This window comes from Numenius arquata, chromosome Z (genome assembly GCF_964106895.1).
Source record: "Numenius arquata chromosome Z, bNumArq3.hap1.1, whole genome shotgun sequence".
Classification (NCBI taxonomy): domain Eukaryota; kingdom Metazoa; phylum Chordata; class Aves; order Charadriiformes; family Scolopacidae; genus Numenius; species Numenius arquata.
This window is the reverse complement of record NC_133616.1, coordinates 75,167,978-75,187,442: the sequence shown is the minus strand read 5'-3', so window position 1 is coordinate 75,187,442 and position 19,465 is coordinate 75,167,978. Positions and strand designations below refer to the sequence as shown.

General features: G+C 42.0%; 1 protein-coding gene across 1 annotated transcript in view; it reads right to left on the bottom strand.

Annotated features, from left to right (window-relative positions):
• Nucleotides 1–2,490: 2,490 nt before the first annotated feature.
• SNX30 (sorting nexin family member 30) overlaps nt 2,491–19,465 on the bottom strand; it is a 48,901-nt gene continuing 31,926 nt past the window's right edge. The window contains exons 4-9 of the mRNA XM_074166185.1: nt 18,220–18,378; nt 15,680–15,875; nt 14,828–15,027; nt 9,418–9,504; nt 4,426–4,578; nt 2,491–2,934 (exon numbers count right to left, since the gene is read on the bottom strand). Coding sequence (XP_074022286.1) covers nt 2,875–2,934; nt 4,426–4,578; nt 9,418–9,504; nt 14,828–15,027; nt 15,680–15,875; nt 18,220–18,378 — 855 coding nt within the window. The 3' untranslated portion in view covers nt 2,491–2,874. The remainder of the gene's footprint in view (nt 2,935–4,425; nt 4,579–9,417; nt 9,505–14,827; nt 15,028–15,679; nt 15,876–18,219; nt 18,379–19,465) is intronic.

Sequence of the window (19,465 nt, the reverse complement as noted above, 5' to 3'; positions counted from 1 at the left end):
ATTTTATGGTTGTCCTGTTTGGCACTGCTCCCCCAAACCTCACAGTCGGGATCTTCCCCATACCTCACAGCCTCTCCCACAGTTAACTACAGATTTACAACAGCTCTTTATAAAGACACTCCTCCATTGCCCATAGGAGCTGAGAGATCCATCACTACACACCCTTCTTACACTGCAGCAATGTATGTAGGAGTCTCTTTCTGAATGTTAAGTTTTACTTTCCTTGTAGGGGCTTAAGAGGTTTTGGTGTTCCAGATGATAATGAAATCCTATTAGTGGCCACAGCCTGAGGCACATGCTCCATCCTCTCCTCCAAATCAACTTGCAGGTGCTACAGAGCCACATACTCCAACTGGGAACTGCAAAGCACACCTGCCTTTCAGCAGCTTAGCCAGAAAGGGATTACCTGAAATTGAAACATGCTTTGGTTGAGGAACAGTTTTAAAACCATGCTGCAGAATCAATGGCATCAGATTAAAAGAAAATCTCAGCTGATCTTCAACAGCTCCAGGCTCAGCAGTTACACATAGATTTCAACTTCACTTGGTACTCCCCACTGTCCATTACGCTTCTCAGGAACAGCTGTGACGTCAATTGCTAAATTCCCCAGAACCAACACTCACTTCAGTTTGACATAAAACTAAGAGGGAACAGGACCTCAGTGTTGTAAGGCATCAGACAAATCCTACTCACATGTAGGAAAAAAACCTACCATCCTTCCTTCTCATTCTGCACTTTTTTTTTTTGATAAGGTGGAGAGAAGACTGTCCAAGTATTAGTGCAAATTACATTTTGCATGACTACCAGTTATGTTGCAGAGTCAACTACAAAATTCCATTTACCACACAGGAACCAGCTCAAAAAAGCATGTTGATCTCTGTTTGTGGGAAATAGGGAAGACTGTAACCCTGAAGGTCCAACTGTTAAATATTACACAAGTGCTTATTTTAGAAGGGAAAGATTGAGGAAAACACTTGATTACTGCTTCAAGATGATCCCCTTAAGCACTTCCCTTGCACAGCCAGAGTAGTTTGTCATTCTGGACCTAACAGCACCTTAAAGCAGAGTTCTCATTTACACCAAGTAAGTGTATATTGATAAACTGTGAGCTTAAAACAAAAAGCATAGTTTTAGTACCACAGACCTGTCAATGGAGGCTAAGTCAAAAAGGAAGACCTCTTAAAATATCTTAAAATTGATTTTTGCACCCAGAGAGCATCATCTCATTAGGCTGACAGCTACCACATTGCTGAAATAATTCATCTTGACAGTTGCTATAAAGCCACCAAGCTAAGTAGGGGGGCTTCAGGTACACTTGGTGTTTATGAAAGGATGAAGTCCAAACCAGAAGGATACCTGGTAGGTCATCACAGGAGAACACAGAAGTTGCATATACTCAATTACTGCTCAGATTCTTTGCAAGAATATTGCCAGAGATCGAGTAATCACTCAAGTTTAGCAGTAAGCGCTCATACCTATTTATTCCCCCAAATCCCAATATTACACTGATATTGGCTCCAAACCCCCTCACTTAGGATGGTTAAGAGGGATTTATCTGCATGCTGTTAAACCAAGACTCTGGGATCCTGGGAATCATGGCAGCATTCCTAAGGCCATTAACACCAAGCAGGCATTTACTTGAGGCTGGCCTGCAAGAGAAAGGGGGAGAAAAAAAAAAAGGGACTTGCAGAAGCAATTACACTTCTAAAGGCCAACACAAACTACTAAGAAAATAGATCTGTACCAAAAGTAGTCTTAAAAGACTTGCTGTGTGTCCAGAAGAGACAGGTATGAACGCTATGTGTAGCTAATAGGGTACTTATGTACCCCCACCAACCTGTTTAAGGCAAGTTTCACACATAATGATGCTTGGTGTAAGCAGGTATTTGACACTTTTTGGCTTTTGGCTGCTGCAAAAAAAAAACACGGGAAGAGAAAGCAGACTTCTGCCTTTATTACAGCAGGCACCTTAACTGACCACGCCCAAAGTGCCTCTAGTTCAGAAAAAAAAAAGTTTAAAGCATGGACCAAGAGAATTCTACCATGCAACTTCCAGAGACGGCATTAGAAAAAAACACACTGAAGACTCACACTTTTTACCACCATTCCCGTAAGCCTCGAGAAGCTGCTCTTCAACTTGCTCCCGCAGCTAGGCTGATTTTGATCCCCAAGTCAGTTACAAGTACACCCCAGCCAACTGACATTACTTCATAATCACCAAGGTAAACAAAGATACTCAGTATGAACCAACAGCATGCCACACTCACAAAAACCACAGTTCATGCTTGCAGGTGGTGTTGGTATGCTCTGTCCAGGACCAGCCCAACTCCCACACAGAAAAGTCTCCAGAAACCGTTTTATCCAGAGGGAGCATATGGGCGGTAGCAAAAAAGAAAATACTCATTTCCAGCCTTTCCCTGTCCATCCAAAAATAGGGATAAGGATTGGTTAGAAAGTACTGTATCATAGGAATAATTTTTTTTTTTTTTTAGCAAACAAAACAGAATGGTAATAAAGATGTCATTTGGCACCTTGCAGTAGAGTTTTATTTTCATCTTTTTAGTGTTCCACTCATCAGTTCCTTCTAGACTAAAGAGGTAAGTTTTATCAAGATCCCCGTGCACTTTCAGTATGAACCCCCAATCACTCCATAGGATAAAGAAGGAACCATTCAAGATAACTCAAAAAGATGAAACATACCCCAGTTTAAACACAGAAAGTGAGGAAAAAAATTCAAATAGTTTTCAGAGCGTCTGTTCCAGCCCAAGTGCAGCTGGCATTTCAGTTAACTTGACAAAAGGAGTCCTTCATAAAGTTCCAGTATGTCTAGTGGTACTGAGCATAGAAGTGCTAGACTGTCCATGAAGGTACTTCTTATTTGGTCTCTGGCTTGTCTTGTAATAGTGGTATAATTGACTCCCACGCCGTAAGGCACTGAAGAAAGAAGTAAAGATTAAAAAAAATGGATTGTACATCAGTTCTTGTAACTTTTGACCAACCCTTCCAGACCAGCGGAATGCAAGTTCACAATGGCTAGCTAGGTCTTTATAGATTATTAGAGAAGAGGGGTGAGGAATCTCTAACAGTCATAACATGTTCAGAACAAAGAGCTGCAGTTTCCAAACAAAGAAAACAAATTAAAGCTTTCCAAAGTCATCATCTGGCCCAAGCTATTAAAAACCATCAGGATACCCAGTATTTTCAAATATCAAGCTAGATTCTTCTAAACTGAAGAACACCACAGCTTTCAGCTAGGGAGACAAACTGTTTCTAGTAGAAATCTACATCTTTGTGGTGTGACTGTGGGAGAGGGCTGATCTGGACACAATGGCAGCTATTAGAGACGTCCTCCAGCAGTCTTATTTGAAAAACGTATACATTTAGGGAGGGTAGTTCAGAGACACAGTGTACTCCAGTACACTTCTGGCACTTGAACTCCACTACATGACAAACTGGTAGCACCCAGTGTAGTAAAATAAAAGTGGAGTCTAGCCTCTGGGTTATTAGAAAGTCACTCCAGGCTTTGAAGTCATTTCCCCAGACACGTATACTTATCCCGTTCTTGTGCTGTGTACCATTACTGCCTTTCAACTGTGTACAGCCCAGAAGCCAAACTGGACAAACATAGACTGTGGAATACATATTATTAAACACCAGCAATGGGCAAACTCATCACCAGCACTTACATCCACAAGTCACTGTTGCCAAGCATCTTCCGTCTAATCTTGCTGATTGTACTGAAAGTGAATAGAGTATTTCTAGATGTGTATCCTGAAGTGATTAAATGCTTTCCAACCAAAGGGCTTCCTTGCTGCAGCTAAGAGCAAAATGAACATGTACAGATTTAACTGTCAATTGCAGGGGCACTGCTGGATTTTCAGTGGACTCTTTAATCCCTCCTGCCACAGCAGTCTCAGAAGAGAGAAGAGACCAGGGTGAAGGAAGTTCTGTGTGACCAGTTATGAATCCCTGACAAGACAGAAATTGGCAGGGGCAAAGGAAGCACATATTAATGTTACATGGATAGGTAATCTAGCACAAGAAGTTGTTTGTAAAGTAGATGTGGAAAAAAGCAACAGGCAAGATGAAGTATGTCACCATGCATAAGCCAAGTAGTGTTTAACATACCAACCACTGCTGCTTAGTAATTTGTTCAGTTCAAGAATGCAAGACAGGCAAGTATACAGGATGAAACGCAGGGCTGCCTTGCAAAGGACTGCTAGTCTCACGCAGATCACTTGAGCATGACCAGCAACTCAACAGATTACACTAAGCTGCTGACAAAGAGCAGCTTCTGCAGCCCCAGATAACTGATTTAAATGTCCAAGATCCTTTTCAAGACAGCCTGAAGATTTCCTGAAGAATTATTACCACCTCAGAGGAAAATGAACTTATTCCTGCCAACGTTCCAGGAGTGTCACATACCTTCTCGTAGTACTGGATGTTTTTATCTGCCATCCCCATGAGTAGCTGCCTAAAGTCTTGTCTTTTGTTGTTCTGCCATCTCTCCATATCTGCTTTCAGGTCAGCATTGAAACACTCTACTCGGTCTTGACATTTCTCAACATCTGTTGGTACCTGCAAGAAAAGAAATGAAGATTGAAACTGTCACTGAGAGTGCCAGACTGCTGAACTAGCTCAAACCTCACTGAGCAAAGCTACAGGAAAACAGGTAAGTTAACTCAGTTATGGCTGCAGGGACAAAAGCCCCAATTCTGTATTCATGAGGAGACATGATTGCTTAATTTGTTTTCTGCTGTTTGAGGTGGTGGGCAGTTGTGCTTGTCCATGTCCACGCCAGAAGTGGAGCCAGGATGAGGAAGAGCTCTCTAGAAACACATGAAGAGGAAAGCCATTTGGGGTAAGTGCTCAGTGCTTAAAGCTCATTTCCCAGTTCTCAAACGGAGCAGCTCAACCGTTTACAGTTGCACCAGGCATTTCCCAATTTACCCTAGTGTCTATGAAACAACAAACATTTTGGTTTGTCCAAAGAGCTGGATAAGAGACCTCAGTGTTACCTCTTGACCATAGTATACAAACAGTAGTCATCAACTATGGCTGCAGAATAAAATTCCTAGCTTCCACTTTTAACCTTAAGGCTGCCTGAAAAAAAATTTAAGTGCAAAGCACTGATGAATCATAATGAAGGGAACAGGAAGCATTTCCCTATGGATTGGCTCATGGGCCTTTGGGCTCAACACTGAGCATGTAGTCACACATAAGCAATGGGAGAAATCTTGAAGGACAGCCCACTGCAAGCCTAGGTAGAGATTTAAATGGATTATGACAGTAGTCACCAGCCCAAGGTAAATGCACATTAGGCCAAAGAAGTTGGTGTTCTTTGCTTATGGTTTAACAAACATCATGTATACCACCAGGCAACTACAGGAACAATTTACAAATGTTTTTTCAAGCAGGAAACCCATGAATATCTTTCTCTCCCTGTATGGTCCACACAGATGGGAAGCCTGCAAGGACATGCAGACTGAGTCCATGACCTCAGAAGAGGAAACTTCTCAGCTTTAGCACCAATGTGAGAAGAGAACTTCTGCTCTGGAACCTGTGACTTGCACAAAGGCAAAGGGCAGAACGATGAAGAAGATTTGCAGTCATTTGTAGTGGCTCCTCTCATACTTGATACTTTCAGGAAATTCCCTTCGGGGAAGGAAGGGTTCCTTCTTTGTGAAGGAAGGAAGAGGATGAACAAACTATGTAAGAAGCTTTTCATGGGTAACAATATAGGATGTCAGAGGTGACCTACAACCTTGCAGTTTGGCAAGGTACACAATTTAGGCAGAAACATATCAACTCTGGTTCTTCTCCAGGATGACAATTAGCACTGATCACATTCCATCAACCAATACTCAAAGGTCCTACGTTAGTTCTCCAATAAAGCTGTTTGAGACACAGGAAGCACCTCCTTCATACTCATGGGATTTGAGTATCCCCTTTATTCACACAACTGAATTTACACTACAGGCAGCTTGGGGGTTCATTACCTACACACTTTCCCCACCCTCTGAGAGCGCTATACCTCTGGCTACAGAATCCACTCTGCCACAGCTCTAGACATGAAGATCTCTCATAGGCTTCAGACAAGAACTACCAAGCCAGTGGCTGGAAGGTTTAGAAATTCTCTCCTCAAGGCACATGTGCCTTATGTCATATTTGTAAGTACTCTACTATCTTAACAGAAAAGGCTAGGCTATCAGGAGAAAGAGACGTAAAGTCTGGAAGAAAAACCACATAAGATTTCCCAATCCAATTAAATTAGTTTCTAAGCACAGCTTCCTGCTTCTTCTGCCATGATCTGAAACCACAGGGAAGCTATTAAAAAAAATATATATATCTGTTCTTTCTCACAGCCAATTCTCCTGCAGGTCAGGCTGAGAGGGCTGCACAAGTTTAGAGCAACAGAGACAACCCAGTGGTCAGCAAATGAGTCATGTATGCTCTAATTAAGGAACAAGGGCAATGAACTCCAGCTAAGTCTCCACAGGCACCATGAAAGCAGAGCCTACATATGCACCAGTCCTGTTCAGGAGTGTAAATACCTTTCCCTCCAAAACTGCAGCTTCCCAGAACAGAATTTGCAACTCAATTTACTCAAACAAAATTTTAAGTTGATTAACAGCTTTTAAGCACTTTACATCTAGTGCAACCTTAATGAAAAGGGAGGTTATAGTTCTATCATCAAATTTGGACATTAGTTGAAACATCAATGCTGATGCTTTTATCTGCTTTTACCACCAGAGACACTAAATATTAGCTATCAACTAGGAAGTGAGAAGAAAGACGACTGGACTTTGGGGAAAGTTGCTGCTTTCTTACTGATGCCTGCAGTCAGCTAACTTAATAGCTCCAAAAAAAAAACCAAAAACAAACCCAACTCCAAAATCAAGTGACAACTGTCTCAAACTGCAATATGCTCCAGAAGGGCCTATCACTATTTTAGTGAGTTAATTTAAACTGATAAGAGATGTATATGCAGGCAAGAACAGAGCATAAAACTATTCAGTATATTCAGTATATTCAGTAGTCTGGTCACCTCATTGTATGATATGAAGTTCTGCACCTACATCTATTCTTCTTCAAATAATTCTTGAAGAGACCAGACACAAAGCATGCCTCGCATCTAGAACTTAGCATAATTGAGTACAGACAGCATCATTTGCAGCATAAACATGTCCACTTTTTTTTTTAAACTCCTCTACAGCATCATTATCAAATAACAAATCATCCTGAAGCACAATGAATCCAGCACTTATTAGGCAACTAATATCTGCATATATTTTTACCTTTCTAGTTCTCTGGAAACACATACTGTTACAAGCCTTTTTTTTTTTTCCCCCCTTTAAATACATATAATAATCTTCTACTTCAAATTCTGCACTGCTATGTTTAATGTTCCCATAGATCACCACACTGCAAAGCCTTCAGACAGAATAAATTAGGTCATCAGAAGTGGACTTCATTTCACCAAACAGAAACAATGCCTGCACTTCACTAAATTGGCTGGATTACTGCAAAAGCAGCTCCAGCGTGGGTCAGAAATGGCTAAGCAGCAATTCACTACTGTACTTGTCAGAAACAGAAAGGCTGCAGATTCCACACTAATACTGCTATGCTAGTGTTAAAAAACAACACACATACTATGCTTTTGGTGAAAGCCTCAGCATTCTGAGCAGTATTTGCTGACAGACACTGACAGTAGCCCTACAAGCCTTCTGCATTTATAGGCCACCAAGTTTTAAGCTGATCATGTCAATGTGAGAACGACCTGATGACACTGACGGAGCTTTCTGAAGCCGGTCTGACTACGTGTACAGCGAGTCCCAGAATGCCTTCCAGTGGAAGAGATTAACAAGTAATGATAGGCCCTTCTTTCATGGTCCAAAAGCAGGTCTTTTTCCCCCGTAAGTTTTAGGGGTGGCGTTTTTTTTAACATAATTTCTGTCAAGTCAGCTAAATATGCCAAAAGGAACACAAATGCCTGTTCACTGCATAACCCAGCTCATGATCATCAGTCTGCTTTTAATTTCCAGCAAGTCATAGCCAGGAGACCTTGCTTAATATAAGACGTGCTTGTAGCCACTGCTCTGAGCTACCAGCTCTTACAGACGAGGACATTCCCTACAGCAGAAAGAATCTGAAAACCACAAGCTAGTGTTTTATGAACATGCAGGGAGTTCTATTAGTTTGTTCAACTTCTGTCTTGTAAATGACACAAAAGACTTACATTAGGAAAAAATCTACAAGGAGTTGCCAAAAGATATGCTTATAGTCTGGAGAGGAGACAAATATTAAAAAAATTCTTAGCTATTTAAGTGCTGTGCTTTACACAACCCACTGAGAGGTAGAAACAAAAGCCTTTTAGCAGGTGAGAGATTAGCAAACATCAGCAGTTCCACTGCATCAAGATCTTGACAGAGTCAAATGCCTAAAAGCCTCAATTGGCTTGCTGGATATGCTAGATTTAGATTCCCCCTTTCCTACACACAACTTGTTGGAATACCTACTTATGCAAAGCTACACTAAGGAAGTAAGAATACGTACCAACCTTGCCAGCAGTGGAGCAGGCAAAAGACCAAAATACAAGAGCACCACAAGATATCCAGGACACCACTATTTCTAGTCACAGACATAGGACCAGAGAAATATCTGTTTACAGTTCTATGCTATGTCTTCTTCAGCTTCTTGGATTAAAGACATTATGTGAACCTCCTGTAGTTTTATTGCACAGTAGTCCTAATATTAGAAAGTGACCCATTAGTTAAAATAGATGAAGGAGAACTAAAAAACCCCAAGCAGAGGAAGGGAACAAAACCTGTTGTCATTGTTGGTTAAAGCTGCAGTGATTTAAGACAGGGCTCTCGCACATTGCTTCATGCAGAAAGCAGGTGGCAGCACAAGCACACCAGTTTACGGCTTCCCTTCTGCGTGAAGCCCAAGCCAAAACCCGTCACCCAGTAACTGCTGCCGTGTCTGTTCAGCATCACACAGGATGGGCTCCCTAGCAGAAGGGGCAAAATACGGAGCCTTCCACAGCCAAAACAGGTGTCCTACAACACAATTCAGCAGCACCAGGGCTAGGACCTTAGCTCAGCTCGCTGACATACTGTTCTACCACTGCTTCAGCCCCCGCCACTAAACTTTCCAACTGATTTCTGGCTGTTGTTCACAGGTTGGAGCCATCCTGCTCCCAATGGCAGGAGATCAGAACTTGCTAGACAGGTTATATATGCTGATACCTCAGTCTTTATTTCACACCAGCTTGCCAACAACAAACTTCTGTTCTGCCAGAAATTGCTTACACTGCAAAGAAGCCACCAGACCCAAACAAAGCAAGTTCTGTTTCTCTGTTCTTCTCAGGACTTAAGTGCAAGCTGGTTTTGTAGGGTAGTTTTAAGTGCTAACCTTTGGACGGTCTTCTTTTTTCAAGGCTACTGCTTCCAGTTTTGCTTCATACTCTGCTTGAACTTGGTCTCTCTTCTTCAACACATTCTATGGGCAAGAGAAGAGAAAGTTGTGAGAGGGATCCTCTTGTTCCTTCCCTCCCCAGCCTGCAAGAAACTGCAAAGAGATACAGCTTAAGTGCTAACTCAATATGAAGTCAGACTTTCAGACTTGCTTTGTCCTATTTTACAGTATTTAGGGAGTAGCTTTTAAAAACAAAGAGCACTTGCTCTCCAGCAGCTGGCAGGGTCAGATAAAATTCAAGTTTTGGACAAGCTGGAGGTATGTAAGATAAAAGCTGACATGTAGTCATGAACATAACCCTGACTAGGTAAATTCAATTCATCAGTTGACCTATTACTAGCATGAAAAGGATATAAACAAAAGCATCAAAGCTGTCAAGGACTACTGCAAAGCTTTTGATAACCTCAAGCAGTGGACAGACAACAGCACAGGCTAAGAGACAGGAAGGCCACCACAGAAGGTATTACATCTTCCTTTTCACTTGTAAAGACTCCTCAAAGTCCTCTATAGCACAATGTTACATTCTCATCTTAGAACAAAAGTTAGCTTTGCTTTTAGATCAGTTTGGGGGGTTTGTTTGTTTAATTAAAAACAGTAAAAAAACCAAAAAGCCCAACTTATTTGAAAGGCACTGAACTACCTGAACAAGTTTCACAAGCAGTAAATATTTCATTGACAGAGTATTCTCAGAAGAGAGAGCAAAAGATGCTACCCTTATCTTGTACCACATCCACAAGGTTATTAGTAATTGTGCTACTAGCTCTACTAAGGTTATACTACAGTCTTATAATTTAAAAATAACCACAGACATTTTTAAGAATATACTACTAAAAAATAAGCAGTTCTGTGTCAGCAAAAGTGGGCAACTTGTTTTCTTGTGAAGACTGAAGCAACTAGTAATTTTTTATAGCTCAGTTGATGCAAAGTTATTATGAAAAATGGTAAGAGGATAGTCAGCCAACACTCATTGCTGAGGTACCTGTAAATTTGAACTTCTCTTGAAGCCCACTTGCCCAGTTCACGCTTCAAATCTTCCTTTCTGCCACCCAGAAGGAATTACCCCATTAGGACAAAAAGAGGTAACTAATTTTAACAGTTTCAGACAAGGCTAGTAAAGCAGGACTAGTCACATGCACTGATGCCTACACAGGTACCTGTTAAACTTCTGAAAATTACTCTTTTAAAGAGCCACTTTAGCCAAGACCTATTTCCTAATTAAAGATGTACAAACCCTGTATCTATTAATCATCATCTTCGCCCTCCTCCTTCATAAGCCAAGGGAAGTTCACCAGTGCAGTTGCTCTAGAGACAGCAGACGTTGCAATCAATATTATTACAAACCTCAGTCCATGATAAATGGGAATGGCACACCATCCACAAAGTTGCTATTGGTTTATGGTAAAAAAGGGGGCAAAATGGAAAAATTCAGCTTGAACAGCTTAACACTCCTTTTTGCTCCCCAAAGAGATGCAAGCAAGCATGCCATTGGTCGTGTTAGCTTGAAGAACGACAGCATTCCCCTTCCTTTTGGAATCTAAGCAACTATGTGGAATAGCCCTTAAGTGATTGAGGTTACCAATGCAACAAAAGCCTGGGAAATTTAACAGGTATTTCTACTTTGCATTGCCTCTTGAGCCTCAGTCAACTGAAATTTCTTCTCAGACAAACAACCGCCTCCAGCAATTGCATTCAGCCTTTAGGAGCCTGGAGTTCATGCAGTAAGCTGGACTTGCACCAGTAGCAGCCAATGATTAACAGGCATCGGCAGACAAGATTCAAGGGGCAGGTGTCTTATTTCTCCTTAAGTGCTCAAATCCATTCCCTGCAGACCATTAACAATATGCTTCTGAACACAGCTTTAAGTAGCCCTTAATGGCTGACCTGTAAGTGATGAGAAAAATATTGCCTTCCCTTTCACTTGTCCCATATGTGAAAGGAAGCGTTTCCTCTGGCACCTCCAGGCAATCTCTTCTCAGCTGTAGATCAATGCATTAATGCTTCAGCAGCTCCTCTGAAAAGCTCTGTACCAAGTACCCCCAGACTTACCACAGCCTATGCAACACTTATGACTAGTTAAGGCCTCACTTACAGAGAAAATTGAAGTAAAAAAAAATTTTAAAAAGTTGGAAGAAACCAACAAACAAAAAAACCCACGCACCACATTTCAGCTATTTGGGGACAGAACTAAACCACTAGTCTCCGTACAAGAAAGGCTTAGCTTGTCTTCAGCAAGGCAGGTCCTTCTCCATTTTCTATTTAGCTGAAACATTTCACCTTAGCCCATCTCTGAAGGATTTTCAGGAGTTTGCCATCAGCCTCCTTTCTCAAATTGCAATCCTATGCCATTTGCACACCCCAAAGCTTCCCACTACAACTAGATCTCACAAGAGGATCCTTATTTACTGCAGGCCTTTAGAGAGATGGCTATTCATGTGCTGCTTGGTTTAAACATGCATTAAAAGCAATGTCCAGGCACACAGCTGGGGATTGCATCATCTGGTAAGCCTTTCTGTGTTAAGTGTTAAGCATAGAGTCCATATAATATTTTAATATCGGCACTGAATTATGTAAAGCAGAGTTCACCCTCTCCACTTGCCTCCCTGGGGAACACCAGCACACCACAAAAAAAGTGGCACCGCACATTTGCTCACGAGGCCCTCACTGCACCAGGATTCAATACATCGTCTAGCCATCTCACACACAGCCTGTATTTTACAAAAGGTCTCTCCTAGACACCACCAGCACACATTTTAACTCAAGCCCACAATGCCAGCCTCTCCCCACTTCTGCAAACCTTTCAAATAAACCCAGAGATGGGGCTTCCCTGGAGCCAGCCAGTATTTGTTCCAACCAGAACCACTGGGCTCTGGCTCCGCACGTGCAGCTCCCTCAGGCTGCCCCCCCTCAGTTACAACAGCACTCCTGAAGACACCAAGGTGAACATTCATCTCTGAAACAGTGAAGATAACCCTCAGAGTAGGAACTGCCAGGTTGTCACCTGGCTAGAGATTGCTCTACAAATCCAGTTCTTACACCTATGCCTGGGGTACAATGTGTAACAGAGAAAGCTATCAAGGTTGCGCTGAACTCTTAGTATCTAAAGACTTACCTGCCATCAAGTACTTTGTCCAAAAGCTGTACTCTGAAAGATCAAAACTGACTTTTAATTTCACAAGCAGGCCTCACAGCAGCTGATGAGTAGGACTGCACTGCTAGAGAAGAGGACAGCCCTTTCAGCAGAAAGCCCCCTGCACCTCAGGAGTAGCCTCCTTTACAGTTAATTGGTTTTAGTGAGTCTGGGAAGACAGTGCTGTAGCTGCTTACTGCAGAAATAGTATCAGCCTGGTATTTTCTAGCATAAGAAAATTGCACTTGGTATGACCTGACACATTTCAAGTTTTGGTGTTTGGGAGTGAAGGAAAATAGGAACAGTATGCCCTGGCTACCAACAGTTTTTATTCTTGATTTTCAGATGGAGTAAAGCTAATGAGATGCCCATGATGGACACTAAGCAGCATAATTCTTATTTGCTATTAACTGTTATTTTGCAAGTGTGATTTCCAGATCCAACCAGTTCGAAAACATCAACACAGTAAGTATTTTCAGTCCATTACCAGAGAATAGCTGACAGGAAGAGTGAATCCTTTAGGGCAGCAGAAAGTCAAATCAACAGCCTAAAAATTAAGCAAAAAAGCAAGGATTTCCTCAGCTGAAGAGGTACTTCAGGCAGTTAAACACCACTTACCAGAGAGAGACTTGCAGCTAGACTACCTGTTGGCTTGGAGACAGCCTCATTCTAAAAGGGCTGTTATCAGATGATGGCAAAGACACTAAGTGCAGTCTCCAAGCCAACAGATAGTCTAGCTGCAGGTCTTTAATGCTGCTCTCCCTGTGGTAAGTGGTGTTTAACTTCCTGAAGTACCTCTTCAGCTGAAGAAATCCTTGCTTTTTAGCTTAAAAAAAAATTTTCCCCTGCTACACTTGTGAAAAGTGCCTCTCACAACTCAGCTTGCCACTTAGATGACATCTCCAGTAGGCCGTGGCATTTGTAGCATCAAAAGCTAGATGTTCCAGGCTAAACGCTTTAACCACTAGCCTCATGTTCTGTATATTTATAAGTACACAAACACCCCTTTCTACAGAATAAACGTAAGTCTGAACACTGTGGGTCAAGGCTTCCAACTACAGCTCAGGGTGTTCCAGCAACACTTGGGTGTTATTAGTCCTGTAAATAAAATGCACCTCATTTTTGCTAGGGTCAATACCAAGACTACAAAAGCAAAGAACATACTCAGGGAACTAGTGCAAAGCCTTCTGTAATACTTCAGCCAGGCAAGATAGGAGCCATACAACTAGCTATCCGAAGCTGGGAAAAGAAATCTGGAAGTGTTTTAATTCTCAGTTGAAGTAGTACAGGATGACTAAGATTAAGATAAAGAAGGACTACCATGTTCAAACTGCAGGTTTACAACAGGCTATTAGATCTCTAAAGGAGTGCATGCCATAGCCTTGTAATGGTTGCTCCAAACGGAAAATTCTCCGAAGGAATTTATCTGTTAGTACCCTATAGAGGGACTGCTAATACCTATTGTATGATGGGCATGTGGTGAAAAGCTCTAGCAGCTGAATTAGAGTCCTTGGTTTCAGTTTTCAATGCAGTTAACTCAGTGATTCTTTTCCCCATGCAACGGGATTGACTACCAACACCCCTTAACTTCAAGAGAATAAAAACTGCACCAGTGGTAAGATACCAAGTTCTTACAGAGATTAAGAGTCACAGAACAACATCTATATGCAGTTACTTGGTATGCAGAACTTAACAGAACTTTACAAGAGACACATCCTGCTTAGGGTATGGGGATGAGCGAGGAAGCAGTGTCTGTCATTTGGACACGTGGTTCTAAAAAGCCACCCAGCTCTGTTACATACAACCGACAGAAGCTGCTAATGCTACCTTTTCTGCAGACACTGACCCAGTAGCAAAGAGCTGAGCCATGACTGTCTTTCTAACAATTCAAAGAGAAGAGTCTAGGCAGCCACAGGATGTCCTCCTATAAAGCATCACCTGCCACTCCAAGGAAGGAGCAACGCTTCAAGATTTTGTGTGCACCCCAGCATTACTGACCTTAGCTTGACTGAATAGCAGAGCTGATAGATAATGCTACCCATGCAGTTACCCTAAACATACCTAGTTTTGTTTTGATTGTGGAAGCATCCTCCTACTTAATGTATTATTTACTTCCCCACTTTTCCCACCACCAACACTTTTCGCTGTTAGAAAGAATGAACTCGCTGCTGTACCATGCAAACACAGTGACAGTGTCTTCTGCCACAGGGCTTGCTTTACCTTCATAGACTCTGAGTACAATATATATTCCCTAAGCACAGGCAGGAATTCTTCTGTCATGTCTTCACTGAGTTCTTCAAGAGCTGTGCAGCAGTTCCCAATACAGGCAGACACCCCCTCCAGTGGCTCTGACAGCTCAACCTCCAGCCCTCCCCAGGTTGAATAAACAGGTCCATATTCTCGTAGTTCCACCAAGTATTCTGCAAGAGGCAGATGGAAAAGTAGATTAACAGAGTAAGAGCAAGGCACAAGGATCTGCAAACACTCACACTAAACAGGAGAAACTAAGCTTGGCAAACATTAACTCCCCCAGGAGTCAAGTCTTGTGTTGCATTTGCATCTTGATAGGCAGAGCTCTGTGGCTGCAGAGGTGACAGGTTCAAGTTGCATCCTGCTTAACTGACCATTCCTACAAGCTTCCAATAAAAAGACACTTGCATCTGTGCAGTAGCCAAAGTAATTTTTTTTTAAACGTATGTAAAGATTTGGCTCTGCTAAGACAAGTCTGTAAAGGTTAACTTTGTCTAGGAAATCCACCTCTACACCTCCAGATGGAATCTACAGGTTTTGTCCCCCTCCCAAAAATCTTTCCAGAAGTAACTCTAGTAAGAAAGCAGGTTCGTATAACACAAAGAGTGACTTTAAAAAAAAAATATTTGGAGAGTCGAGCTAAGATACTCTGTTAGGCTTTGGGCTGGTTTCAAACCTGCAAGAGAGATTAGATTTTGCTCTGTGTGTGGCTCATTACAGGCCAGAATCATTGACACAGGTTGTCTGGATCATGCCATCAACCAGAACGAGATATAGAGCACTCAGACTGAAGTATTATGATAGAGCACCTTGTATCCTTACCCAGCTGTTCCTTGATAATCCGTTGTGCTATTCTGTCAATGGTACCAAGTTTTAGAGAGAATGTGTCTAGGTACTCCCCAATGGCTGCAAACTCCAGTGGACGACTTCTTAATTTGTAGCCTCCTGTGACATATTTGACAGACTCCCCCATCTTTGATAGCAATGCCATTCCTTGCTTTTTGTAGGCATTGAGATCCTAGGATGTTAAAAAAAATTAGAAATATTTCACTTGCATGTTGGAAGAGTAATACAGTGAAAGATACTTTCCAGTCAAGATCAAATCTTGAAGGCAAGAGATTACATGTGACATGTAGCCTTGGACAAAATCTCACTTTGTACAAGTTGTACAGCTGAGCACAGTTTCAAGACCACCTCTAGATGAAGATACGCTATCCAGGAGAAAGGTATGAAGTACATTATAAATGAGGAAGTGGTCCACCTTTGCACATGGCCAGACTTTCCCATGTTCTTGTACTGTCACCAGGGAAGTAGTGGTATTAACAGCTCTGTTTCCACCAATACAGTTTATGCCATTCATCTACATATACTTTTAAAGCCATAGCCCACAATACCAGCATTATGCAAGGCACTAGCTGGCTCCCATAACCAAGCACAGAGCTACATATTGCGTGCCTATTTGGTCAGCAGCCTCCTCACACCAGTCGTGTGCTCAGAGAGGAAGAGGGAAGAGAGTACACAGAAAAAGTGGAGCGTGGGGAGACCAGCACAGCTTCTCTACAAGACAGATTCCACGGCTCAGGCTGGGTCATATGTAGCCTGGTTGCCTGCACTGAACGCTTAAACTTCCTTGCTAATGCTTTACATGTTTGCATAAACGAACATTCAGATGATCGATCTTAACAAAGGTTTTTTTACCTACAGTCTTCAGGGGATTTCACCTTGACAGCACATCAGGAAAAAAATGGGTTTAGTTAGCCAAAATGCCATCAATTTTGCATTTCACTCCTTCCAGCAGGGGTCCCTATTCAACACCTCAAAACTGGCTTAAGAGCTATAACTAGGTCATTCTGTTTAGCCTGAGGAAGAGATGCTTTCAAACCGAGTAGACTTGTAGAGGTCAAGAATCAAGACATGGTGTTACAGACTAGACTAAAAGTTTAAATGTTCTTAAAAAAAAATAAAACAAAACAGCCATCTTCAAAACATGTGCTACACTATTCTTTCCAAGTACTTAAGTAGAAGTAAAACATAAATCTAATTAAGAGAACCTGACATCTTAGCAGCTACTACTACTTTGAATTACATTTGCATTTAAATGCAGTGATTCCTTGACTCTTGCCTTCTGCCTGTACTAAGCACTACCTGCAAGCAGGCACCAGAAAAAGACTTCTGAACTTAAAATTATTTACTCACTCTCTCAAGCATTCTAGTGTGTTACTGGTGCAAAAGGGGAACTTGAAGAAAAGTTGGCCTCTTTTTCAACCAGGAGGTGGTCTCATGACTTTCCGCAGTAACCAAATTCTGAAGTCCCAGCACGCTGAGCTGACTGAACTTGTAATACCACAAGTTCCAACACTTGAGACTGCCAGCTCCTTGGATGCTCTGTATTCTCAAGGCAAGCCCTGCCTCAGGGCTGAGGATAAAGTCCTTATTCATTTTACAGGGGTGGGAGAAGACAGCTAACCAGCTAAGAAAGTTGATCATCATGCTTTGACAGCTGAAAAGCAAGAACAAAGCTGACATTTAACTATCAAGGTGCTGCACAAATTCTGCATTTCCATCTTGTTTCAGCAGTTAAGTTCACCATGGAGAGGAAGTAAAAGGGAACTGGAGATTGGGTCTCACATTACCAGCAAGCAGAACATGAGCCTGAAGCGAGCTCAAATTAAGTGTCACATTTGAGCGAGCAAGTATAACGTGACATTGGAAAGACGTGCTTTTACAGCTCTCTCACTTATCAGGTCAAAACCAAGCATGACTGTAGGTCCTCCTAGCTTATTTAAGATGTAGTTCAAAATACAGCCAAAGAAAATTGCACTGTTCCCAGATGAGTCACGCAGAAGATGAACATGAAGTTGTTGACTGAGAACAAACAAGAATAAGGTCTTAACACTTAGTATTGAGGGCAACAAGTGCAAGCAGTACAGAAGACAAAGACAAGGAAAAAAGTAATGAAATCTGCAAGCTTTTGTGCAAGATAGATCTCTCCTTCTCCCTCACTTCCCTTCTTCCCTCAAGAGGATTTTACAAAGTCTACAATTTTCTAAATTCTGAACATCTCTTGCATCAGAGGAGTATGTACTAGACACAGGGATACAAAACGAGCAGGTCTGGAAAACTGAATTTGTAAATCTGCAGACACCTCTCCCTTCAAGCAAAGGGAACCCATATAGCTGTCACACACAGGGGTCTGTCACATACAACATTCAGGGTCCCCAACAACTCAGGTATTTTAGAGGAAGTTCTGACCTGCACATGTAGTTTTATTAATGCCTTTTTACCTTCATTTCAAAAGAGACTGCAAAGGTGCCTGTTCTGTTGTCCCTGCCAATGATCGTGTTTGGAAGTTACATGCTTACCTTGGCTGTGAGAAACACGTTGAAGTGCTCATTAAAAGAAAGCACGGGGTGATCAGTTATTCTCTTCAGGAATTTGTCTAATGCTTTCCTCCTTGTCTCCACAAATTCTTCAGAAAAGCGATCGACAACACCCTTCACCACAAATTTCTCAGGAAGAGGCTGTCAGAGACAAACAAACCACACAAGATTCAAAAGACCAAAAACTTGCTTCTGGTATTTGGAAACATGCAAAGCAATAAAACTCCAGTCTTAGCAGGAACTGAAATGTTATGTTTGCTAACAGCAACCATACATCAGATGGTATGCAAGCCCTGCTCTGAATTACCCTGGTCTGACCTAATGCTAGCAATTCTACTGAGTGGTTTCAGCTGAGAGCCACATCAGTGAAGACCGGACAATACTCACACTAACTACTTCAAGCACAGCTCAGGGTGTTTTCCCTGCTGCTATCCATGTTCAAACTCCAGCTTTAAAGGAGACACCAGCAGAGCTACACACTATTCCCTACAGCAATGCACACACCCCCCCAGTGTTGAAGCAAGCCTGTCATCCAAGGAAATTAAAAAAAATTAACAGTTCTACTTACTCTTCCCCCCACCATTCTGACTAATTTGCTCCTCCTGGACAGGGCCTTCCTGCAGGAGGCTGATAGTCTTAGTGATTAGCACCACACTGAGCAAAGACAGATGAGCAGGCTTGACACAGCAAATGGATAAGTAGTCCAGGCTGGAGCCGTCCTGAAGCACTTGCACACTTGGTCATTTATCATAGCCGACATTCCTGAGCACATCTGTGTAAGTGACAGAAGTCTGCCAACACATCTACTCTTTCATCTTACTCCTATTTCGACTCCACTAGTTCATCTCTGCAGTTCAGCTTAACATGTAAGACCAAATCTGCCCCCAGACCTGCTAGTTCTGCAGTCCCTCCTGTTACATTTAGACACTACACTTTGAAGTACCACTTCAGACAGAAGATAACTCTTTAAGCTTGAGAGGTTAGCCTCACCTCTACCACTAGATTTGCTTTTGTTCTCTTCGGACAGCATGGACTCCAAGATTAATTTCAGTTTTAAAACTGCTTTGCATTTTATTCTACTTGTTTGTTTTATTTAATAGTCCACCCAGATAACCTGCTTACTCTTTGGCTAGCAATGACAGACATTTTCACCCAATTTAGGAATCAGGATTCTCCTCTGCAAAGAGTCTTTGTCACCTGAAATCTGTGACAAAATCCATTCAAAGGA